Source organism: Brienomyrus brachyistius, unplaced genomic scaffold, assembly GCF_023856365.1.
Source record: "Brienomyrus brachyistius isolate T26 unplaced genomic scaffold, BBRACH_0.4 scaffold67, whole genome shotgun sequence".
NCBI classification, from domain to species: domain Eukaryota; kingdom Metazoa; phylum Chordata; class Actinopteri; order Osteoglossiformes; family Mormyridae; genus Brienomyrus; species Brienomyrus brachyistius.
This window is the reverse complement of record NW_026042342.1, coordinates 1,175,280-1,200,231: the sequence shown is the minus strand read 5'-3', so window position 1 is coordinate 1,200,231 and position 24,952 is coordinate 1,175,280. Positions and strand designations below refer to the sequence as shown.

General features: G+C 45.3%; 2 protein-coding genes across 3 annotated transcripts; both read right to left on the bottom strand.

The window, feature by feature from the left end:
* Positions 1-1,810: 1,810 nt before the first annotated feature.
* Positions 1,811-15,773, bottom strand: dtd1 (D-aminoacyl-tRNA deacylase 1). 2 transcript variants are annotated; one of them, XM_049002397.1, is made up of 6 exons: positions 13,769-15,773; positions 12,598-12,688; positions 12,265-12,500; positions 9,740-9,837; positions 4,722-4,888; positions 1,811-3,528 (listed from the first exon to the last, which is right to left on the bottom strand). In XM_049002397.1, exons 1-5 carry the CDS (start codon positions 13,809-13,811, stop codon positions 4,733-4,735), a joined length of 624 nt encoding a protein of 207 aa, XP_048858354.1. In that variant the 5' UTR covers positions 13,812-15,773; the 3' UTR covers positions 1,811-3,528; positions 4,722-4,732. The 2 variants fall into 2 exon arrangements, with proteins under 2 accessions (XP_048858354.1, XP_048858353.1); XM_049002396.1 differs by lacking the exon at positions 13,769-15,773 and adding an exon at positions 13,461-13,691.
* A 2,064-nt stretch (positions 15,774-17,837) lies between these two features.
* Positions 17,838-24,712, bottom strand: sec23b (SEC23 homolog B, coat complex II component). Its single transcript, XM_049002390.1, has 19 exons — positions 24,517-24,712; positions 23,256-23,497; positions 22,997-23,054; positions 22,826-22,912; positions 22,384-22,620; positions 21,997-22,079; positions 21,659-21,803; positions 21,228-21,386; positions 21,000-21,115; positions 20,739-20,862; positions 20,538-20,618; positions 20,342-20,431; positions 20,148-20,254; positions 19,773-19,926; positions 19,520-19,597; positions 19,248-19,409; positions 19,046-19,132; positions 18,712-18,933; positions 17,838-18,442 (listed from the first exon to the last, which is right to left on the bottom strand). Exons 2-19 carry the CDS (start codon positions 23,474-23,476, stop codon positions 18,353-18,355), a joined length of 2,301 nt encoding a protein of 766 aa, XP_048858347.1. The 5' UTR covers positions 23,477-23,497; positions 24,517-24,712; the 3' UTR covers positions 17,838-18,352.
* Between the last annotated feature and the right edge of the window lie 240 nt (positions 24,713-24,952).

The window sequence follows — 24,952 nt, the reverse complement described above, 5'->3', positions numbered from 1 at the left end:
ATATTCCAACCTCTTGTTCTAGCTGTTTACTGCCGACCCCTTCAAGGCGAGTGATATTTTCAAGAACTGCCGAAATGCGTAACCAAGTGTGGTGGACATCTTTTTGAGACAAGCCTACTATGAACGGTACCAGTGATGTAAGGCAAGGAAAGTGAAACGTCACTGAATTAAACCCGATCTGCTTTACGAGAAGGATGCAGGTAGAGGTTTTGGATTCATTTCTGGCTTCAGATGCACAATAGATGGTTTGTTAACACTGATGAGCAGGAACCTGGTAGCTCTGAGGCATGAGGCAGGAAGACCTAGATAAACTGAACCGAGGGAGTCCTACATTAAAACCACCCAGCTTACACAATGCATTACATCACAAGGACACAGAGGCGCAGGGGTTTATGCAAACATCTCCCTCTGACGCACTGTCTTTGTGGGCACATGGAAAGTGACTTCTAATTCCTACTCATCAGTGGCAAAAGACAGCTGCCCCAGTTGCAGAGGTTCCTGCAAAGGGGGTATCTCCATCTGCATACCTACGATCTCAAGGATTTCCTACCATACAGGAGTCTGCCTCAACAGCTTCGGGGTTCGATTGCGTCACTCAGTGGATTTGGGTTTGTGAGAGGTTTGCTTCCTAACACAAGATGCCAACACATGTAAATGTGGTTTGTCATTGGCCTCAATGATACCTGATATCTAGATATTACTTTCACCAGACATTGAACACAAAATATGTAGAGTATAATGCATAAATAAAACGAGTTGCTCCTTGAATTTTGATTTAAGTACCACCCCCTAAGGGTAATGGGGTCCCTGGCAGGAATTTAACAACTGAAAGAAAAACATGAGGCCCTTCTCAAGATCTGAAATGTGCCCGATTGTTACCGACGCACTTAATGCAAGAAAACCAAACGATAACTTGAGCTGCATTTATTACCTTAAATTAAGCCAACAAAAATATAAAATAAGTGTGTACAGGACACGGAAAAAGGAAGTGAAAATGTGCAGTAGCTTTAGGGTTGTTGAAGAGAAGCTATTTAGAGGTAAGTATGCTAATGCAACACCAATGGTCTGAAAAGAAAGTAGGTTAGTGTTCAATGTTACGCTCCAAAACAGGTAGACAGAAGGCAGGGCGAAGGTAGGGCATGCATGCTTCTTGGTGGCATGTGATGTCAACCATCACAAGTGGACAGGGTGGCAGCGACTCATGGGGAGGCCAGCTTTATACTCAATGTCACTCCCTCAGCTTGTTGTGCTGCTAAGGTGCCTAGCATAGGGTTAAATCGGAGGGGGCCTGTTCGTCTGTCTGCCAGGGGGCCATGCAACCCAGATTTTGTATCCCCCCTCTGCAATTGCCTATCACTAACAGAAAATAAGTTAAATTTACATGCAAAAAAGGCCTATATCACAAAAGGGATCAAGGGATCCACATTTACTACACCATACGCACAGAGGCTATATCACAAAAGGGATCAAGGGACCCACATTTACTACACCATACGCACAGAGGCTATATCACAAAAGGGATCAAGGGACCCACATTTACTACACCATACGCACAGAGGCTATATCACAAAAGGGATCAAGGGACCCACATTCACTACACCATACACACAGAGGCTATATCACAAAAGGGATCACAGAAAAGGGATCCACATGTACTATACCATACGCAGAGGCTATATCACAAAAAGATCAAAGGAAAGGGATCCACATTTACTACACCATACACACAGAGGCTATATCACAAAAAGATCAAAGGAAAGGGATCCACATTTACTACACCATACGCACAGAGGCTATATCACAAAAGGGATCACAGAAAAGGGATCCACATTTACTACACCATACGCACAGAGGCTATATCACAAAAGGGATCACAGAAAAGGGATCCACATTTACTACACCATACGCACAGAGGCTGTATCACAAAAAGGATAAAGGGAAAGGGATCCATATTTATTACACCATACGCACAGAGGCTATATCACAAAGAATTTAAGGAAAAGGGATCCATTACTGATTGTCAGGCTTTGAACTTCTAGTGTGAAGTTTACTAGCACATTTTTTCAATTTTCAGTACATACTTTCCAGAATGAGGAACGTAATTAGCGAACAGTATGATGTGTATTTAGTATGCACACATGTATAGTAAATAATGCTAACTAATAATACCTGTAGGTCACACAGTAAACTACACACAGGCAATTTTATGTGATAAATAACTGATTCAGAAGCTTTTATTTTTGTGCTGAAAAATCAGAAGAGAGCATTTGATTGGAAAAGGAGCAAAGCTGGTCCCAGGTCTTACCGCCCTCCAGAGTTACAGTCCCCCAGTGGCCCAGACAGACCTACTCAACTTCATGCACAAACACAGAAGGCTTCACTACACACTGCAGGGCGTCACAACACAAAGAAGCACCATGTGTGTCTAAGCCAGTAGGCGCAAGATCCTACATCATAGGCAATGCTTAAAGAGAGCCGCCACGTCCCTCCCAGGCAGCAGGGGGCAGTTGGGGGGGGGGGGGGGGGGGGGGAGTACAGCTTAACCTAGAAACCACTGAGCATGTCTGTGTGTTTCTCGGTCCTTTGAGCCAGTGTAAGGCTTCCTGAGTTGGGAATTAGGCTCGATCTCACACACATGCACACAGAGCAAACAGAATACAGCCCATAGTAAGACAACTACATAGTTGCACATGATGAGAGCTTCCTATGAAAACAACTCAATGCTTTTCAGTATAAACAAAACCCCTTCGTAAATGTGGGAAATGGGCAGGTGACCTGTCAGTTTAGCCATCTGAACTGAAGCGTGCTTAGCATGGACTGGACTGTTCTGTGCTTTTTGGTGATGTAAATTTTAGATGTTGTAATAAATCAGAAATTAAGGATCATTATAAGAATCACTTTTTGAAATATGCAGGTTGGCTGAGAAATCAAAGTATAGTTAGAAATGAATGCCATACCAAAGACCTTAAAAATATTGATTTGGTCAGTATTGTAACATAAGCAATTGCCCTAATAATAAATTTTAATGATAGGAACAGTCAATATTCCTGCCAGACATTAGTAATATTTTCTAATTATTATCTAGTCTACCACATGGAAATTCAGTGTTATTCATGGCTGCCAGTAGCATAACCGAGACAGAATGTTCTCAGGTCTCAAACTGCCCATTTTACAAGAGCCAACATAACATCAATTAACAAACAAAAACCAGGACCTAAATAAGGGGCAAAAAATACACAGCTGTTCCCTAATAAGCTTCCCTTGGTTTGCTTTGGCTGCCATAATTCCACATTTTCAGGTCGATTCTTAATTTAATTTTTGCTGTGTCTGCCTACATCCCCCTTGACGAGGAAGAGCAAGAGCAGGACGGTACCCTGTGGCCTCCTGGCATGGCGTGATCCCCAGAGAGTGATGTTCCGAAGGGATAAATAAATAAATACGTAAAATCAAAAGTAAGATGGCCGTCACAGAGGGTGACAGCCCTGCAGAGCATTCTGGGTACTTCAGTAGTCCCAACAAAGCCGCCGTCTGTAAAGAAAGAACAAAACAGAAAGCCACCATCATCATCATCATCATCACCACCACCACCACTATCGTCATTGCAGTTTATGGGAATTCACAGCTAATGTTACAATGTGCAAGCTTAGCCTGAGAAAGGAAACACACAAGAACTGCAATTCTGTGATTACGAATGAAACATTTTAATAACACCTAAATCGACGAAGGGTTCCTATTTACATTCTGCCTGCCTCTACCAGGAATTATTTAGAAAATACTAGGCTGGGGCAGTATTACTATATATCGTCGTAGCACTTTGGCTATAGCATGAAATTTTGTGTGTACTGTGGTATTGTGGTTTGCCAAAATGCATTGTGGGGACCCCCCCCCACTCAGTGAATTTTATCGGCAAGGAATTCATAACACTGAGACTGCCCTGTTTTGAAAATACAGTCACAATAGCAAAAACCGCGGTATAACACCTGGGCAGCATAACGGTATGAAAAAGGATAACGCTTACGGGATTTTGTTTGCTGTGGATGTGCACACACACGAGAAGCTTAGACACAGAAATTCTGAGGCTCATAGAATGCACTGATATTTCGGGCACATTATGCACTCCTGCCTGAGCAGGAGGATTAGAGCGACAGGCGTAAGGAGCGTGAAGCAGGAGATGCAGTTATCAGAGAGAAGAAGACAGTTAGTAAGTCTGCAGCAGCTGGCGCGGTTTGGCCACCTCCCTCTCGGAGCACCGCATGCATTTCCCGGTGTTTTTTTTCTCAGGCAATTGTTTATGTCAAAAATAGGACCCAAAAACATAACCAGACCTCAGTAATCCACACGGATGTGAGTGATTGTGTAAGGACCTGCTTGGCCTTCTGCTCGCGCTTGAGCAAAGACAGACCCGTCCCACCTATCGCCAGTGATGACCTCCCCTCTTTCGTTTCAAGCGGGCCACATCTCACGGTCCAAAAAGAGATGCGCTACGTTGTCTAACCGCGTTGTAGAGTCGAGCCATAGAGCACAGATGACCACCTAACATCTGAATCTATTTAGATGCATAAATACGGCTGGACACGTCCTCACACAGAAAAGCAACAGCTGTCAACCGGCCGAAGCAAGCGTCGAGTCCAGCCATCTGTGATTAGAAATACTCAGTTGGTCGCAAGAGACCGACCAGCAGGGCGGCGACACACGGCCGACTCACCCCACCCCATGCTCACCGGGGTGGTGCCTACGGTTCCCTCTCAGAGGACACGTCTCCCTCTGCCCCACTGCTAGCGCTGGGGTCCACCTTCGGCCGTGAGGCTGCCTTCTCCCTCCCCGACTCGGACGGCGGCTTCGGGCGCGTCTTCTCCTTCCTCTGCTGCTGCTTCTCTTGCTTGGCCAGCTGCCATAATGACATAAGGAGACAAGAACAAAAAAAAGCTGCATTAACAGAGAAAACGGTGAAAAAGGCGGAAAAGCAGAGCTAGCCAATGACGACGGGTGTGGAATTACGAGACCAAAACATGAAATAAATCAAGAAAAGCAGCCCCCTGCATCCATCCTCCAGCTGTTTACCCAGCACCAGGTCACGGGGGGGGGGGGAGGGAGGGAGGGCAGGAGGCATCATAGGGCCCAAGGCTGGAGAACAACATGAACGGGACACCAGTCCACCAGCAGACAGACAGACAGACACACGCACACACACTCTGAGGGCAATGGAGAGCCAGTTAACCAGCCTGCATGTCTCTGGACTGCTGAGACGACCAAAGGACGAAGATGGATGTGCACGAGACAGTGAGAGCGTGCAAAATCCACACACGCAGAGCAGAGGATAAACCAGCATGGTGAGGTCTGCCTGTCCAGTACGGACATGCTAAGCAAAAGGACGACTCTCAGGCAGGGTCAGACTCTGCTCATCATACACTAGCTACGATCATTGGTCTACTTTTGTCATTACTTTTTACTTTTTGCGTTTGTAAATGTAAGCAACGAACACGTGATCTCTACACAGGCAAAAAATTAAATTATAGCACAGAATGTTCTAGAAACGGTTTCTTCTCTGGGAGACTGCAGTGAGATGTTGATAAATATCTGCTGTCCTCGAAAGGGTAGTGAGGACAAACTGCTTATTAGAAGCTGCACAGATTAGCTAGAAGGCCAGCGCAGACTGCAAAAGCTAGGCCCAGAAGCCTACATTAAGTCTACTACACAACATGGAGGTCTTCAGAAGCGTTGCCTCTAGAGTTCATCTCTGGAGCAGAGAGGAAAGTAATTTCAAACTCGGACAGAACCGTGACCGTAGGTTACCCTGTGGCGTGCCCACTTGCCCATGCCAACCAGGTCAGACAGTAAGGCATCTTCATACGAGCCACCAAAACTGCTTGTGCTGCGAAGAAGCACTTTCTGATGTTGCAGGCCAGGGTAATATTCCAGGGAGCAGAGAGATGGCCGCATCACAGAGGTCCCCATGTGTTTGTCACGGAGGAGACTTTGATCCTTTTGAAATTTCACTGGAATTCAAGCCAGCAGGATGCAAAGCGATGATTTCCTCTCTTTGAAACAAATCTGTCACCAATGATCGTGTAACGGATCCCGGACAGTTTTGCACAGAATTATACTGGTAAAGGAGCACTGGGAAGAATGTGGAAAAAGCGGCATGTCAAGTTTAAACACCCAAAAACATTTTCACTTTCCCTGTACCGCTTACTTCATGCAAGAGCCATCCATCTGTTTTCAGTCTCCGTTTACCCAATTAGGATCTCAGTGATTTGCAGCCTGTCCTTCTGGAAGGAGACCTACGGTACTCTGGGTTTCTCACAGACACACGTTCCTCCTCCATATGACCACGTCTTTGAACTATAGGTGCAAACGGGAAACCTGACCCCAAAAAAACTACACAGTGACGTTCACGCCCAGTGCACGAAAACTCTGCACTGACTGCATCGGGTCCTTTATGAACACAACAGCCAAGGTGACCTGGCCCCTAGACTTCTCAAGTGGTCAAGAGCGAGTCCTAGTTTCCAGCATGGGCAGAGGAAAGCATACTGAGCCCCTTCTCGATCCGAATCAGGTCCTCTGCAAGTGAATAACTCTGTAAGGAAAATTAAGAATGCTCTGCTGCGGCCAGGTGTGAGGTGGGAGAAAAAAAGCCAGAAGGGCTAAACTGGGCTTGAAGGAAGCCACCAGCTTTCTGTGACCTTTAGAAACCTTCAGTAAAACAGAGGAACCGTGAGGATGCAGGCAAAACCACAAGAGCACAAGCCTTTGGGGAAGGTTCGAGAACTTCGGCGAATGCCAAGGAAATTTTACGGATTAAGAGTTATATTTAAGACATAACTACTCCTTTGGAAGACCATGCGTTTTGGGACAAAATATAATGAATCCAGATTCGATTTACAACAATGAAACTAGATGACAATAACATTAAGTGCATGAAACCACTGCAAACCCTAGAAAGTAAATAAAAGTACCTGACAGTAAACAAAAGGATGTAGAAGAAGTACTAGGCTTGCTCTAGTAAAATGGGGATATGCATACAAAAGGAATAATGAACTTTTGAACTTAAAAATAGACGTTTCAACATGCGTGCGCGTACTTTTATGCACGGAACGAGTCCAAAATGCAATGGCGCACATGTGCGCGTGTACGCATTAGGTTTGGAATTCATTGGGGACTTTTATTTTAAAACATGCAGGAACTTCAAGGTCAGCGGCAGGCTGGCCTACTTAATGTTTTGCATGCACTTGCTTTTTTTTGCAAGTTGTCCATTCAAGCAGAGTCACAGTTAGTCCTTTGGAAGTAGGCTGATGTGCAGACGGGGAGGAGGATGGGTACTGAGAGAGGGGGACCGGTGGCTGGCCAGCGAGCAGGCAGGCGCGCTGGGACTCGCCCCTCGGGGAAAACAGCAAAGGATTCTATTAAATTCTGTGTCAAAACAGGCCACAGAACATCCACTGAAATCTTCATTCAATGCCTCCACAAAAAAAAACGAAAAAAAAAACACCTTATCAATAAGAAAACAGCTGCTGGCTGATTCTGCAGAGAGACTCATCTCTGCTGTTAAACTCTCCTCTTCACCAAGCTCCTGCGTTCATGGGTCTGAACCTGCGTGACTCAGGCTTCTCCAGGCTTGGTGTCCTGACTAGAGAGGCCTCAATTAAACAGTAAATCCAGTGGAGCATCAGCAGAAAATGCCACCGGGAAGAGGGTGGAGTAACAAATTGAAAGTTTCAAACGGTACAGCAAGTATAACACTAGTCAAGCATGTCAGAAGCTGAGAGACTCAACTGATTGGATCTCGGGGATAAGGGCCCAGCTCAGTCTGCCAGTCCGGGGTTCGAACCAATGACCCTCTGATTACGGGCGAAACCCACTGCCCCCCTGATCGAATATGGCGACACTTAAAACCATTTAGGTTTGAAAAAGTTTTTTGATCAAAGAATTAATCCAAACACAGACTTTGCCAACTACAGGTCCATCCACAGTGCCTCCATGTCTGTGTAGCTTGATTCTCAGAGAGGGCCAAATCCCAGCATCCCTGGCGGCCGACCGATTGCGTAACCGGGAACGACGTCACCGATATTTAGAGCGGCCTCAAAACACGAGCTGGTCTCCACGGAAACGGAGTGGGCGTGTAAGAGGGGACCTTCGATCACCCTGGACTCCTGCTGGGCCGGAGGGGCGGTCGGGCCATGGGCAGCAGGACCGGATCCAGCGCCGCTGATTACATGCTACCTTCACGAGTCGCCTCGGCTGGAGCTCTGCATTTCGACCTCGAAAACAGCGACATAAGAGCAGTGGGTAGGTAAGGCAGCGGCAAAGTGATCAAGGAGGGTGGGGGCCAGAATGAGCATTATATTCAGCCACAGACCAGGGAACTTAGTGGGGGCTGCGCTTAAAGCCGGCCAGCCGCGATATGACCATAAACCAAGGGAAATCTTCAAAAATACAGTGCAATGTGGAGGCTTTAAGCCAAGAGGTCGATTCAATTAGGAACAGAGATGTCTCAATCAATAATAAACCGAGGTCTGTCACACAGATGGGATGAGTCTTTAGTGAGCTCAGAAATCCACAGGAAATCCATTTCACGGCCTCAAGACACGCACATGGACACGCAGACCTCATGGGGAAACCAGGAGACCCAACCGGCATGTAGGAAATTAAAATTTGTCTTCAGTGTGTTCTCTTGCCATGAGCCATGACAGAGGTATATCTACAGTGTGGCAATCTGATAACGTGGGACCGCTTCAGCAGATGGAGGCAAGGACGATAGCACCACCTACTGTATAACTGTGGTACCTGCACTTCAAAAAAAACTAATACAGTGGTACCTTGGTTTGCAAGTATAATTCGTTCCAGAAACGTGCTTGTAATCCAAAGCACTCATATATCAAAGCGATTTTCCCATTAAAAATAATAGAAACTCATATGATTCATTCTCAACTCAAAAATATTTATAGAAAAATTATTAATACAAAACATACAGTGAAAAAAACATAAAAATTAACCTGCACTTTACCTTTGAAAAGAATCGTGGATGATGTGAGGGAGATGAGAGAAAGGAGAAGAGGAGGGTTATTTTGTAGGACGACTCACTATAACTAACGGAATCACTGCTATCTGTTGGTTCACTGGAATCTTTTTCTTTTCGTGCGACTTTAACAAGGAACCTATCCAATGGGAGCTGCTTTTGCCTTCTTTTCGACTGTGTGGAAATGTGGACATTGCATTGTCATTAAACAGATTCATCGCTTGCACTGCTAGGACCTTATTCGGGTGGTGCTTTTTTGCTAAATTTTGACTATACGAGTGAAGCACACCAACTGTGACCGAGCATGGGAAACGATTACCCACAATCCCGTAGCGAGAGAGAGAGAGAGAACCACCAGCTCAGTTCTGATTACGTGACACTAGGCAGACAAAGCATATGCATAATACTCGCATTGTAAAATCTCGCTCATTTATCAAGTTAAAATTTATTTTAAAATTTCTACTCATCTTGCAAAACACTCGCAGACCAAGTTACTCGCAATCCAAGGTTTTACTGTATTTGTTGTATATTGCATCTCTGTATAACTCAGAGCATTAAAACAACAAACTAGTTTTCCCTAAACAAAAGTTTCTATTGTACTTGAATGCAACACAGTCTCTTGAAATGTCAATATTTGAAGCGTTTGCAAAGAGAGGTAGACAGTTGCGCTGCTAAAACCGGAGGAGATTTTCACCTGAGTGACTCCCAAAATCAGACCAGTACCTGTTTGGAGTCCATGGGTCCGGTGGGAGACTCCAGCTCGATGGTGACGGGTCCATCGTTCTGGATGTGCACCTGCATGTACGCTCCGAACTGACCATCTGGCAGACAAGAATAAGTCAGAGAGCGAGTCAGATGTGGCGATTTGATAGGACAGGACAAAACTGTCACACTGAAAATACAGACTTCAGAGCAAGGACACAAAAAGCTTGATCCTTTAACATCAAGTACGAGGAAACTCACGAACAAACCACATCCCACGAGGCGATCAGCTGACATGCATGTCACCTGTTTGATCGATGCCGGTAGCAATAGCTGCTTTGCACAATCGGTGAAATGCAAATTAGCTCAACGAACTCACATTTTCGTGATCTACAGCCTGAGATGCACACGTGTTTCCGTGTTTGTTATGTTTTTGGAATTGAAAAAACATTATGAAATTTATCAGTGCAGGTTTAACAAGCTAAACAACCTCAGGAACAAAACTGCCACTGTGGTGCGTCTTTCTTACAAAAAGAATCAGCGAATTCCCCATTTTTCTGAGAAAGGACCAATACGGATACCCTCCTACCTAAAAAGCTGCCTTCGTTCTGATAAACATATTCATCATCACCGTCATCATAACAGTCAGACATACAGCCCAGTTCTCCATCAAACCTGAAAGTGTGATTGAAAATACGGCTTTTCTAGGCTAGGCCCTCGGAATAAAGTGCAGCCTCATCACATTTTCTGTGCGGGCCGCCACCTTCCCCATCACGCAGACGGCGTGCCCCGCACGCTCGCTCTCTCGTGAGCTGGCCCACTTTCTGTCTTGGCGCATTCCTTGCAGCCTGACCTATCACAGCACGCCGGAGGGCCATGCAAACCCGGCATGGCACGCTGAGGTCCAAGGCAGGAGTCCCTGGGGGACCGGGTCAATACCAAGGCTGCAAAAACGGACATGTAACTGCAACTACAGGGGGAAAAAAAAAAACAGGACCGAGAGTAGCTAGGGGCTGCCCTACATAAGGGAAGGAAATGTGGGAATGCATCCCCTCAGTGAGGAAGCTGTATGGCAAAGTACCTTCAGCAAGCATCTGATTAAACGTCTTAATGTCAGTGTGGCACCTGCAGGATTGTGGCTCAGCGGGTAATAATATTCCCCGACGCAGGGAGGCGGCTCTGCGAGTCGAGCCTTGGCAGACAGGGATATAAACACTTCGCAGACTGGGGGAACGATTCTCCAGTCATTAGCTCACAAGATGTTATGTAGGGCGTGGTGAGGATCCATAATCTTCGAGTAAATGCTGGATAAAAGCACCCCACTGCTATGGACCCACCATGTCCTCGAAGAATATTGGTGACGTGTGGCTCAGCAGGGTATACAGTACGTCACTGGTTCAAATCCCAGGGTCAGCTGGTTGGCAGATTGATTTCATAGTTGGGCTCCTGAACAAGACAACCTCCAATTGCTCCAGTTGCCTCGCATAAAACTGTCATGCTAAATAAATAAAAACCTCATTAGTTAATTAAATTAAAATGTAAATATAACCACTGCTTGTTTAGAGACGGAGTTCTGCTCCAACAACCAGGGGTACATTTCTCAAAAGTTCCCACAGTTGGAACTTTTTTTTTTTTACCAACTCTGCTTTTTGGAAACATACCCCGGCTCATTATGCAAAATGGTCTCCAAGTGAAATTTCCGCTAGCCTAGACGTGACCTCAACTTATGACTTTACTTCAGCCTTTCATACTCGTGTCATGTATCCTTCAAAAAGTGGACATTTTCAATGTCATTTTGTACATCCTACTTTAAAGATCTCGCTCACTCCAGCGTACCTTGTTGTCACGTGCATGGAATTTGGTCATCGACATGCGCATTGGTCGCAATATATATACATTTTTTAAATCGCCGTTGCATTTGCGATTGCTCGCTGACCTACGTAGTCGCTAAACGAGAGGTGGCTACAAAGAGGTCCAGACTGAGGAAGCGGTCACCGTAGCTGTATCCTTCACTGGCAGGGTGCTGATTGACCTACCAGGCTGCATCTGTCCCTCACCTGCACACGGCCTAAGCTCCATGCTCCCGTTTTCAGATATGGGATTAGCCAGGTGACCGACGTCCACGCCTGTGCGACAGATTCACAACCTGAACTCCTACGTCGTCTGCAAGACCACCATGTCTTCCTGTCAGAATAACCCTCCGAGTCCCCCATAGCCCTCCATCGCTGCGGTTGGTGACTTAATTACACCAACCGGCCCCTGTTAAATCCCACCTCAACCCGTGACGGTTCTTAATCAGGTTCCTGAGGAGCTTGTCTCGCGCTAAGCTAGGGGATCTAATAAGGAAGGAAGCACCTTCCTATAATTGTCCCCGTCACAAGCAGACAAGCTATACTTCATCCCGAGAAGACATTCTAATTATTGAGGTGAAAGTACACGGAGTGACAATGTAAGCACACGGAGCTTGCATGTAAGTACGCGGTAGACAAGAGCAGAGATCTTAGGCCAGCGCGTAGCAGCAGGGTGACAGAAGACGACAGGCGTACCTTTGATGAGTTCGGGCCGGTAAGTGCTCCTCATCTGCTCCAGCATGCTGGTGTAAAATGGCTGTGCCAGTTCAGCCGGCATGGCTGAATGGAAGTCCGGCTTGTTACCCTTTAGGTAGCACTGGAGCGTGAACTGACTGATACACAGCACCTCCAGCTCCCGGTCCATGACGCTGCGACTCCAGGCTCGTCCATTCTCATCTTCGAAGAGCCGTATGTTCAGGATTTTCCGCACCCTGAGCTCAGAGGGAGAAGGGAGAGGGAGACGGAGCTACGGTGAAGAGATTGGGGTCACCTGACGGGCAGCCGCACTGCGTGGGGGAATCCACTCACATGTACTCGACGTCCCTCTGCGTGTCCTCCACCGAGATGCCCAACAGGACGCAGAGGCCGCGGCCGATGGTGCTGACCTGCTCATCTCCAACTGCAATGCCACCAACAAACCAGCAAAACCAGTCATGGGACATACCTCTTTCAGGACGCCTATTCACCAGAAATAAGGATTGATCCTCACCACAACTAAGCAAAAATGTAAACATTATGAATTACTTTGTTTGCTAATTATGTTTTCTTTCCAGTTCTCATTTATGGTGGGGGGGTACCTTTAGCTAAAACCATGATAAATAGTTAGCACTCAACAAGCTAAGTTAATCCTACATCATTTTAATGTCCATATAATTTAAACACACATTTGAATAGTATGTTAATATATAATACAGCAGTGGATTAAACGTATTACTGCAAGTCACTTAACATTTCAAACTCAATTACACAAATATGATCCCGCTCCAGCAAAGGATGCATACCCTCCACCCAGGGTAATGGTACACCACCCAGCCCCACCCCTGTAAAGGAGTCCCCCCAACATCGCCGAGCCTTCCGGCCGGCCGAGTGCGCCCCCTAAAGGCGTATCCGGGCAAAGCACCAAGCCGGTCCGATCTTAACTCGAAACACACGCGCTTGGAGACTATGGCGAAGCGCCGCAGCCTGGACAACCAGTAACATGCCAAATAACGAGGGATCCAATTATATTCTATTAAAAGTCAACTAAGCAGCTGACCCATATATATGTCATTACTGTACCAACACACACCCCAATAGGATACAGAAAGGCAGCTGATAAGAATGTGAATCGCGGAGTTATATTATACGTATATAGATAGTTAAAAAGCCGTCATGTTTTGCTTCCAGTTTACCTAGTCTGGCCCGGTATTGACACCGGGCAATAAAGTGAAGCGACGCTGCCTGGTCTGACACTAACATTTCAATGCATGTGAAACAGTTTTTAAAAATCCGCCAGTTTAGGCTCTAAACTGCGGGGACCGCAGGCTGGAGAGCCGGTATTAAAGTAAACCCGGCGAGAACCGGCCCGGCTGCCCATTGTGCAGGATGCGCCGCCGGATGAGCGCTACACCGCCGGCGTTTAAGCAGCCCTGGAGCTGCCGGCCACGCGCAACCTTTGCGGAGCCGCGCACGTAAATAAGGAGTGAAGTGCATTACCAACCCGTCACGCTCGCTTTCCAAACCCTCTGAATGATCGCTTTCATGATTTGGATATTTAACCTTCCTTCTTACCCACACGACAGCAGGCTACAGATTACGTTTCCGCCCAGCACGGCTTTCTTGGCCAAGGCGCTCTGCAGGGAGCTGGAATAGACACTCCCCCGACTCCTGCGCAGGCCTGCCGGCGCGGCGCGCCGCCATGACGGGGGTGCCGGCTGATTACACGCCACCTATTTACTGCGATATAAATACCGTATGGCAGGGCTGCCAACTTTGCTCAACTGGTTGGAGTAAGTTTGCACACACATTTACATATATGTAGCAATTATAGTATGTATGGTTTGCAAACTACCCCGGCGCTTTTGATGTAGCTAATTTTAGGTTTACAATGGAAAAATATAGATTTGCTGTAAGATTTTTTGCGTGTACGTCAGAGTCTGAAAGCCGACTCTAGATGCGCGTTTGGAAACCCTAGCTGATACCGCAGAATATGAATTCACATTAATTTATAATGTCTGACCATTGAATGAAAGGAAATTAATGTTTTTCTGACTAATCATAGCAAAAAATGTAATGGCAAGATGAACATATCTGATCTTATCCCTATGACCCTGACAAGCAGTAGCAACTGGAAGACGGACGTATGGATAATACATCATTGTTACCTCGTGTTTAATAATTTTTCTTTTTTGTCCTTGTTGTATTTTTCTATAATTTAGTAATATTCAGCAAAGAATGCGTTATTTCCTGGTCAAACAGGGGTTATTGTCCTTTTGGCGACTATACACATTCAGCCACCTGTACTGCACACTGTGATTTAGAGGCACGCTATATTTAAAATACAGGTGAGTCTGGACGACGTGGTGATTCAGGGGTCATGCTGACCGCTTCCAGAGTTTGCTCAGCTCAGTTTGAAGCTGTGTAGGCTCTCCATGTCACATGGTTTTCCATCCACGTTCACATACATTTATACCAGTTATTCTTTGAATGTACGTGAGTCGCAAGCTGACTATACATTTCCTTCATTCCATTCTAGTCCGTGACAGTTTTAAGATTGTTTAAAAACGGATTGCTTAACTCTTGAATGCCAATCGGTAACAACACGCAACTATTTATACAAGTATCTAATAAGAGAACTATTGCTTTGTGAGAAAATGCCACGTACTCTGTAATTTGCATATCCATTTCTACCAACATATTCATATTTTATAGGAAGTTGAGAACATCACACGTTATTTCTAGGTCATGTTCACATGCTGCATGTATTTTAGTAACTTATGGAGATTTATTAAAAATAACCAAATCCTCTCCGTCATTATGTGCCATTTTGTATTACAATGAATGTAGATTTCTGTTGTCTTTCTTAGACATGGTTAAAATGCATGTAAACATGCATGAACTGTTTTACAAGAAGTAAGTGAATATAAGGATGTGACAAAGAATGACTCACACAAAGTAGCCTAAACAAATGTACATTTGAGAGGCCACCTAAAAACCTATCTATCTATCTATCTATCTATCTATCTATCTATCTATCTATCAAAAAGAATCAAGTCAATAAAAAATGAAATTATATATAATTTTTATGAGCTTCATTCTTTTCACTCCTTAACTCAGAATAATGTTTTAACACTTACATTCATATTACTATAGTCTCATACCTACAGGGATGTGGGTGTGGCTGGCCCCTTGCATATGTATGTCTTCCATGTGAGTTTCCTCCCAACAGCTGTACATTTGCATCCCAACGTGAATTGGGTTTTCAAAGTTCCCTTAGAATATATAATTGTATATCCTGGGACAGACATATCCCATCCAGGGTGTGCCCTGCCTTGTACCCTCTGCTTTCTGGAATAGACTCCAAGCTGGCTGCTACCCTGCGATATGACATGTGGTTCAGAAGGACAGGACCCTGTACCCATCATTGGAAAGTCGTCGACTGGAAGCCTGTGGTTAAAATGATTTCACCATTGGGTTCTTGGTCAGGATCCTTAATCCCCAGTTGCTACAGGAACTGTCTGACCCTGATTTTTGAAAAATGTATATCACTTTGAATAAGTGTCCAATAAATATAAAATACACCCTGATACATGATTTTTGTAGACCACTCGCATAAAAGAAGTCATGCACACATGTTCAAGTTTAAAGTTTCTCATTGTATTACAGCAATTTAAGTTGTTAAAAGAATTATAAACACCTTTATATTCTTAAACTACACAATGTTCTCGTTAAAAGAAATGATAGGAAGACCCTTACTGAATGGAAAGAACAATTAAATTTAGACCTCAAACCCATCTTTGTACGTGTCCAGCCTCCAGTGTCTGATGATCTAGATGACTTAAGCCACGAAGCATAAAAGTCTCAAAGATCATACTGCCGTTCCACAATGATGGCTGAACCTTCAGCATGCACTCTGTCCGTGATCTCCAAGTAGTAGCTCATGGTGTCTGTGTAGGTGATCTGGATGTCTTAAAACTCAAAGACGTGCCAAATCACTTTTCATTTGTTTGGCTTTCTGGTGCATTTGTTTCACTTCCAACAAAAGATTTAAGAAAACGGATAGCTCTTGTAGAGTAAGGAATAAAGTTTTCCCTGTAAACAATAGTGTTTCTAACAAATGGTTCTTTTGATTTCTTGTCTTCTTTAACAGTGTCAGAACAGTGTTCTGTTGCATAATCCTTCAGTTCCTCCTCACGCGCAGCTAATTCTGAAAATGCAACACATGTTAATACTTCAGACAATGCATCACAACACACAAAATGGTATATGAGGATTTGAAAATTAAAGTATAATCTGGTGCACGAGGAAGTCAGACATAAAACTTATATGAGACAGTACATTTCCAAAATTAAAGTGTAGCGAAAAACTGGTAATTACCATTGGTGTTTTGCGGCTCGTCCTTTTTACGTGGCCATACATACATATGGTAATACGCGTAAGTGCCAAACATGGTCCAAATGCCCACGGCGTACAACAGCGACACACGGGCGTTCCACCTCGTCAGATCTTGCGGCTTCATATTACTTAATGTATCACAGATGGCAATACAGCACCACTATTTGAATCGTCACTTAAATTGAAGCAGTTGAAATCAAGGGCGTAATGACCGACATCATTCCGCTTTATTGATGGACGCTGCCATCTTGAATGTAATGACGCTCATTCTCATTGGTCAGCCGGAACAGCTCTGCGGATCACGTGGGCCTATGTGGGCCTATACAGACAGCCCCCCACTTACGACAGGGTTCAGTTTCGACAGACAGGTCGTATGTCGAAATTGACGCATGGCACAAAATGGCGTGAGAATGAAATCGGGAGATTCGTGAGATGATAAAAATAAAAATAATAATATAAATAAAATATCTTGTGTACCAGTCGTTGGAAGTCAGGAGGACAGGCTATTTATGTATCGAAACACGAAAAATATGAAAATAAAACCTGAAGTCATATTGCATTTAATTCGCCCACGAATCTACACCTCGAACGTTATACTATGATACCTAAAAATGAGACTCTGTCAGTTGCTCAAAACCCGTCCTTGATTGAACTATTCATATCCAGGCCGGCTACAACGATCCCACGAGTTAAATCGAGACACACCTACTTATAAAGCATAGTTAACATTTAAAAATGTTATCTTAAACCAGTAGTGTTACTTGATGGAAATGCAGATAAAAAAAAACAATGGAAATACAAAAGCCACAACACAGTGGTTGAATGAGAAGAACTAATTCCTCACATCTCCAACATGGGAGGCTCAGCCCTGTTTCAGCTTTTTGCGCTGAATCATAATTCCTAAGTATCCCGGAGACATTACCTTCTGGGAAACACAGACTAGAGGCCTCAGTGGCAAGATTATCACTCACTCTGCTGCTGTAATGAAACCACAACAACCCGTCTTAATATGAATATCAGCAGTCCTCATCGGTGCTGCTGTGTGCTGACCTGCTATTCATATAGTGCCAGACACAAAAGGATGAGGAACAATGAGTAGGTGTTTCAATGAGTATTTGGATTGCCGATCAGCTCTAAGCATTTTGTTATAATTAAAAGTGAACACAAAGACACCGTCAATTACTATACTTTTTAATCCATAGTTCTATTTAAATAATGCATTTATCAAGGTAGAATACAAGAGATCATAACTTTTATAGTATTAACACAAAAAACAAAGTATTAAACATACATTAATTTCAAATAGTTTTTTGAAAGACATGACAACACTGGTATTTCTACATTTAAATCATTTCCTTCTCTGCTTTCATAAAATACCATCGAGAAATGACAATATCACAGTTTCCTTCCACATACATTAGTTTTAGCATAACATTAAAATGCCAAAAGTCAACTGCTCAAATTCTCTCTTTGAACAAAGTTAGGAAATTAGATATCTAAAGGCTATAGTGGAATGTTAAAAGCATAGTCCTTTAAAAGAATCATTCCCACAAGTTATATTGAGACAACTTGTTTTACAGCAGAGGTCATAGGTCTCGTCAACACTGTAAAGCATTAAGGATTTGAAATGTCAATGAGTTCGAGGGACTGGAAGACGGCTCCTCCTGTTCAGAAATCCTTCCATTTGGTATTACGCTGCACTGGACACAGCCAGCTTCTTCAGGTGATCCATGAACACTTGAAGGCTGACATCATCCGTGAGAATGGGTGCTCCAGATTCCTGCTAACAAGAAGAAAGTCAGGTATTTGGGTAGACTATTCACCCCTGCTTGTCTGGTAGAGGGGTGGAGAGAGATGAACTAGCCCAAGCTGAAAGCTGACTGGCCCCAGGAGTGTACCCTCCAATCACTCACTAATTCAAAACATAGTTGGCTAATAAGGTTTGACCCTCTATGAATTATGCCCCCCCCCCCACCTTAAAAAAAAAATCCCAAAAGTCCTTTGAGAACCATCTGTAAAGCCCAGGAGAACAACACATGATCAACTGACCTGGCCCCAGGCGTAGAGGTTGTTGTGAGTCTGGGATGGGTTGACCTTTGACAGCAGGAACCGGGCCTGGGATCCGCCGTGCTCGGTGTCGATGTAACGGGGCATGGGGAACCGCGTCTGCAAGATCTCCTGGGCGTCATCCAGGGGAGCGTGCAGCAGCTGTTTGAAGTTCTCATACTCGGGCATGTCCTGGTACCCAGCTTTGCGCCACTGAGCGATGGTCTGAATGGAAGGCATCACGTTATCGGTAAGTGCCAGAAAGGCCGCAAAGATTCATTACCTCATAACACGTCAAGGCAACCAAACAATGTTGGTGTGTGTTACTGATTTATACCTCGCCATGGTAGATGACAAGCTGAAAAAAGGTGTCCATCAGCAGAATACGATCTGCCAGGATACTGCTGCTGTCCAGGAGCACCGGCTATGACAAAAAAATAAAAAACAAATATCAAGCCATGTTGCCGGGGTGACACTTGTGGAGTTGGTATCCAACCAGCAATGGAATAATCAAAAAAAAAGTGAGGCAGAAAGTTCACCTCAGGAGGTCCGTAGAAGGAGTATGAATAGAGGATCGGCTGGATCATGATGAGCGACTGTGTCAGGTCCTGCCTCATGAAATGATGCCTGTAGTATGACGATTCGTCAGGGCTGTTGTTGAACACCTGGAGGAACGGTGACCTCCGCAAATGAAACATGAACTGGAAGACAAAGCGGCAGAGGGGACGCGTCAGACGCTGAATTCATTCATTCTTTCTGAAAACATGAATCTTAATCTTTTGACTCTGATGCATCTGTGAACAGCTGGTACCTGTGGGTACAGGGAGAGGGACTCGGAAAGCCGGAAGGAGTTGGGGTCATCCTTGTTGAACTGTCCAAATTTCTGGCACTGTTTAAAAAGAAAAATTTCAGCATTAAGTATTTTGCACAGCCGTTTTCATGCTGGCTGATGTTTTAGTCCAGGGAGATGTGGTTTAAACTCCACTGAGATGGCTGATCCTAGTGTCAGCGCAGTGGATGTCTTAGTGTCAGCTGTGAACTGCAGGGTGACCAGGAGTGCTCACCAGCCGAATGAGCTGCCTGTCCAGCCAGCGTAATACGTCTGGCCCTTCCTCAGACTCCGCACGGAACACACCCAGCCGGGCCATCAGCACTGCTGATGCCTCCTGGTCGAACGACGCCTCAATGTGCTGGATCTGTGACTGTGCGTCTGCCCAGCTGGAAGTACGCAAACAGGAGAAACATCAGTTCAATACAAGAGGCACCAACTCAGGGATACAATGGCATGGAAACTTTCCATGTGAATTAATGGGAACTTTCCACGAATTTTACAGACCTAGTTAAATAGGGCGCAAAATTGTTTGAAAAGAACTAGCTTGCCAAATCCCTGCTTAAGATCTAGAAACAAAGTCATGATGTGCGGCTTCTGAGAAACTCACTTCCTGGCGATAGTGGTGACGCGGATCCTCCTCTGTGTGTTGGAGTGCTGGTATTGCGTGACGAACTGAATTGCTCCTCTACCCCCCTGAGGAATCGGAGCGTTGTGCTGAAACAGGGAGAGGAGAGTGAGGCACTGGATTCTGAAGTGCCTGGGGCCCCCCAGTCAGAGTACGTAACGAGCCGCTGCCCCTACCTGATTCACAACCTCAAAGTAGAGAGCCAGTGTGGTGGAGGGGTTCATGCCACAGATCTTCCACTGGCTGGTGCCACCGATGCCCATTTCCTGCAAAATAGGGACCAAGTCACCATCCGGACACCAACTACCAGTCCATAGTAGTTGTATTTTGACTGTCTACAGGTTAAGAACATACAGATAATGGAAAACTTACATTCTCCGACACGCAAGGACCCTTGCTGTTCAGCGAGACACAAGGACCGATGGCTCCAGACACTTTCAGCTCCCTTGAAGTCTGGGAAGAAGAAACACACACACATATATAGCTTTGAAATGGAAGGGATTGAACCACATGGCAGTCCATGGTAAAGCGAACAAAATCCCCCTGGGGACTGACGACTAGCGCTCCCCTTACCTTCACTTCCATGGTGGCGCCGAAGGCCAGGCGGAACTCGTTGTTGAAATCCTTACTGAAGACTCGTTGAAAGGTCTGCTTGAAAAGCGAGGTGTTGAAGGAGTCTCCCATTACAATGTGCCCCCTAAGACAGAGGACAGACAGGGTGAGCATATCAGACTGGGTGACATTAAGTCATTTGCCTAAATGAACCAAAATCGAATGCCCCCCAGATACAAGCATTGGGCACCTGGAACTAGGAAATTACAAAGAGGGACTCACCCAGTGAGATTGGAGCAGCACTTCATCTCTAGAAGGCCTGTCTGGTCGAGGGAGCAGGCGTATATATCGATGCAGTGTCCATTCACTGCCGCACGGTTTGCCAGGGCTTCGTAGTACTGTGGATCACAATCAGAGCGTCACACGCCAGCATGAACGCACCCTATCTGAAGATGGTTCTCCACTGAAGAACATGTGTACGTTATCAGACCCAAGAGCACCGTAACAAACCTTGGTGGCCTTCTTCAGGTGGCGGGCGTTGTCCTTTTGGATGTCGTGCCAGGAGCGGATGGGGGTTTTCAGCTCGTCCCCTACTACCATCCCCGGGCCCTGAGTTGGGGGGCCCCCTGTGAAGAGCATCACACGGGCCCCTGTGTTGGGGAATGTGCCCTGGTGATGGGAAGAAAGCTCTGGTCAATGGGGTGATCATACAACATATTTCCTAGCATAGAACCACATCATTGTGTCTTGAACTTTTCAAAATATTACAGTAAGAGCCTCATTAGTATACATTAGGCTGTATTAACGTCAAGGAGGTGTGATTGATGCAACTGGTGCAAAACTGACCAACAAATTATAGAGACCACACACAAACAGCAAGTTCAATCATGGGATCCATTTATCCCAGTAAGTGCCAAGTGATGTAACAGAGGTTGCTGTACCTCCAGCAGTCCCACGGCGATAGACAGAGCGATGCCTGTGGATCGCAGCGGCCTCTTGCCCTGAGCAACGGGCCAGGGGTCCCTCTGCAGCTCCCCGAGAAGGTCTGTCAGGTTCATGTCCACCTTCTGCACAGGCTGAAGGAATCTGCCCAAGATAAGGTGCAGAGAAACAAACCGATAAATGCCAAAAAAATTGCACCTAATGCTTGAGAAAGTGGAAGCGCTTGGTCTGAACGGAGCTGCAGACCTGTACTCACTGATACTGTACATCTAATCCCCAAATAATTCAACCGAAGGCAGATGGTTAAAAAAAAACAAACACACGCCCTGCATCATACCTGCAGCTGGTATGTGCATCTTGAGGTACCACTGGATGTCCCTGCGGTCCTGCTACCGTCGGTTTGATCAGACCCAGCATTTCCTGCAAGAAAAACAAAAATCAGGCATGAAAATTAGCAATGGATACCTGCCTCTGGAAACTACATATTCTGGAACACAGCAATTGGCCTAATTAGCAAAATCGTTTTTAAATTTAACCCAGTTTTCCCTCACTACCATAGGGTGTTTTATAATTATTAGATCAGATCTAGCTGAAAGACTAGTACCTGCCTCATCTGGATCACACAGATCTGTAGTATGAATTTCACCAAAGCCATATCAGTATATTAAAAAGGTTTAGGGCTTTTTAGGGCTTATCTGCACACTTCCGAAGCAAAACTGCTAACCTGGATCTGCTTGGCGGAAAGGTCCTTGGTTCCCCTGAAGACATAGCTCTTGGAGATGCCCTCGCAGCTGAGCTCGTGCACCTGCACCATGCGGCCGAAGGTGATGAGGCCCACTAGGGCGTTGGGGGGCAGCAGGCTGAGGGACATCTGCAGTGACTCCTTCAGCGCCTGGAGGTCCTCCTCTTCCAGACAGATATCCACGACGTACAGGAAGATCAAGGGTGTCGGAGGCCCTCGCTGCGAGAACCGGAAAAGCAACTAGCATTTACAATCACTTCAAATGAAAAAAAACCTTCATGATCAGCAGATAAGGACGACACACACAATCTACTGGTCTTTACCATGGCTTTAATTAGCAAGTGGAACAATTAATAATACGACAACCACCAATGTGTTACCGGACTACCTTAATGGAATACTCAACAGGCACATGCATATTCACCTGTACTATGTACTCAATTGTTGAGAACTGTGGCATTAGTTCCGCAGGCTGATTCACATCCGAGATGCCTGCATACGTGGGTGGAAACTGAAAGATGAAATAAAAGATGTTGGTAAGAACCCAGTGGATCGTGGGTATTAGTTATACAACACGCGTTGCAGAAATACCTACCGGGTTTCTCTGGAAGCAGAAGTTGCATGCCCAGATCTTAGCCCTGAAGTCAACTTGACTACAAAATGAGACAAGAACTAAAGTCAAGACCAAAAAAAATAAAACCAGAACCGTCAGATAAGAACATCCATTATAGCCAAGCTAAACTGTTTTTATTACAGACAAGCATTCTGGAAATTCGGCAATGACAAAAAAGAAAGAAAACCCACAAAGGAAAGTGCAAGATGGATGAAGAAATATGCAAGAGTGTAGGTCCTACCAGAGAGGGTTGAGGACAGCCCTGCAGGTGGCACGGCCGCAAAGGACAGGCTCATACTGGACGGGAGGCAGGTCTAGGCGCTCCTTCAAGGGGGTGAACAGGCAAGACACTGGAACCACCAGCCGGGTGGCCTCCAGTCGGCTGGAAGGCCATAGGTTCCAGCTGAAGCGAACTCCATCCCGGTCCTCATTCTGCTGAATGAACTCTTGATATGTTGCCATGAAAAGATTCACCGGTCACACCTAAGAAAGAGAATGGAAAGTTGCAGAAAGTTAAACATCATGAGGAAGAAAACTCTGGATAAAAACACAACTCATACCTATCATATTAGTAAAAACAACAAATACCACTTGATTACTGTGGACTTGCTTGGACAACCTGGCTCTCTGAACTAGGTGATGTAGAGGTGAAGGAGAATATTCCACTGCAGCGCATCTGAAGAGTTTGTAATATATAGCAAAGCAGACTACGTCAAATGAACCGGTCCTGCAAGTTTTAACGACTATTTTTAGGCGAAGTGCGCAAAGACGCAGTTACACCCTTGCCACGACTTCGAACGTAGGCAAATATTTGCTTTGTCAATCAGTCAACCATGGTGATTCACTGTCTTCAAACATGCCATTCATGCACAATTCACTCTACATCAGTACGGACTGTGCCACTCCTCTGAGAGCGAACTGTGCATTTCAGGCGCCCCAGTCAGCAAGTCTCAGTCTGACACCTGAATCACCTTCTGGAGACGAAGCATAGCTGGATAACTGAAATAATAACGGCCCAATCGACTAAAGGAAAGGTCAGGTTTCCTGAGATCAGATTTCACCGACTGCCAACAGGTAAATATGTATAACACAAGGAAGGGGAAAATCCCCCAAATATAAGTCAAGTCCTTATTTCCCAAATCCTCAATCACTTTTCTGTACCTATAATCGGCGATCACCTCAATAAATGATGAAACGATAGCAAAAGCAAGAACGAGATACAGTGAAACCGGCAGCTACAGTTTCACTGTGGCAAAAAAAAAACACTTTGCTAAGAAGCATCAGTCGCCGCTTCACAATCGAATTAAAATACGCTTAACCATGTCTGATTAACGTTTAAACTTACAACACAGGATACACTCCCAGTTAAGCAACTATTTTATGAACGTCGACGGACAGAAAGCTTTTCGACTACAGCCGGAGCTTTACCAGGATGTCCAACGTCTACTCACGAAAAACCATAGCGGCCTACTACTGAGTGTTACGCAAAACCAGTCACCTACCTTGCGCGCTTCAATCGGATGTAAATAAGGTGAATCAGTAATAAAAGTTCCGCGATCTCCACGAAAGATTGTGTGCTACTAAAAAGAAGACGACAAAAAAGTGGTAAAGACGATCCTAGGAGGCCACCCAAGGAAAGCCGACTTTTAGGGACGCGCCGGTTCCTCTACTCTGCGGCGATGACGTGTGTCGACTCATTTGGCAGTTTTCTATTGGCTGGCGACAGTCTCGACGTCACCGGAAGCGAGAGATTGCCAGATTTCAGAAGGGGAACATGTGAGGAGCATGAGAAGAGCGTGAGGGGACAGAAATGCGAGGAATGTTAAAATGAAAGAACGAACGAAAGGAAGAGATAGAAAGGTCTGTCAACGAGGCAATACTGACGGAGTGATGCGTCACGTCTTCATAGTTTACATTTCTATTTCTTATTGATGTTGA

Bases quoted from the DNA above. Each gene is read 5' to 3' on its own strand.
- sec23b (XM_049002390.1), bottom strand. From the start codon at position 23,476: ATGGCAACATATCAAGAGTTCATTCAGCAGAATGAGGACCGGGATGGA. The intron at 20,863-20,999 runs GTGAGTCCCTCT...CCTCTGTCTTAG, and splicing joins TGCTGCTCCAATCTCACTGG to GGGGCACATTGTAATGGGAG. The intron at 18,934-19,045 runs GTATAAATCAGT...CCTTCCATTCAG, and splicing joins TTGTCATCTACCATGGCGAG to ACCATCGCTCAGTGGCGCAA.
- dtd1 (XM_049002396.1), bottom strand. From the start codon at position 13,527: ATGTTAGTGTCAGACCAGGCAGCGTCGCTTCACTTTATTGCCCGGTGT. The intron at 12,689-13,460 runs GTAAACTGGAAG...GTGGCATTGCAG, and splicing joins TCAATACCGGGCCAGACTAG to TTGGAGATGAGCAGGTCAGC. The intron at 9,838-12,264 runs GTACGCCTGTCG...CTTGTCTGCCAG, and splicing joins CCGGCCCGAACTCATCAAAG to ATGGTCAGTTCGGAGCGTAC.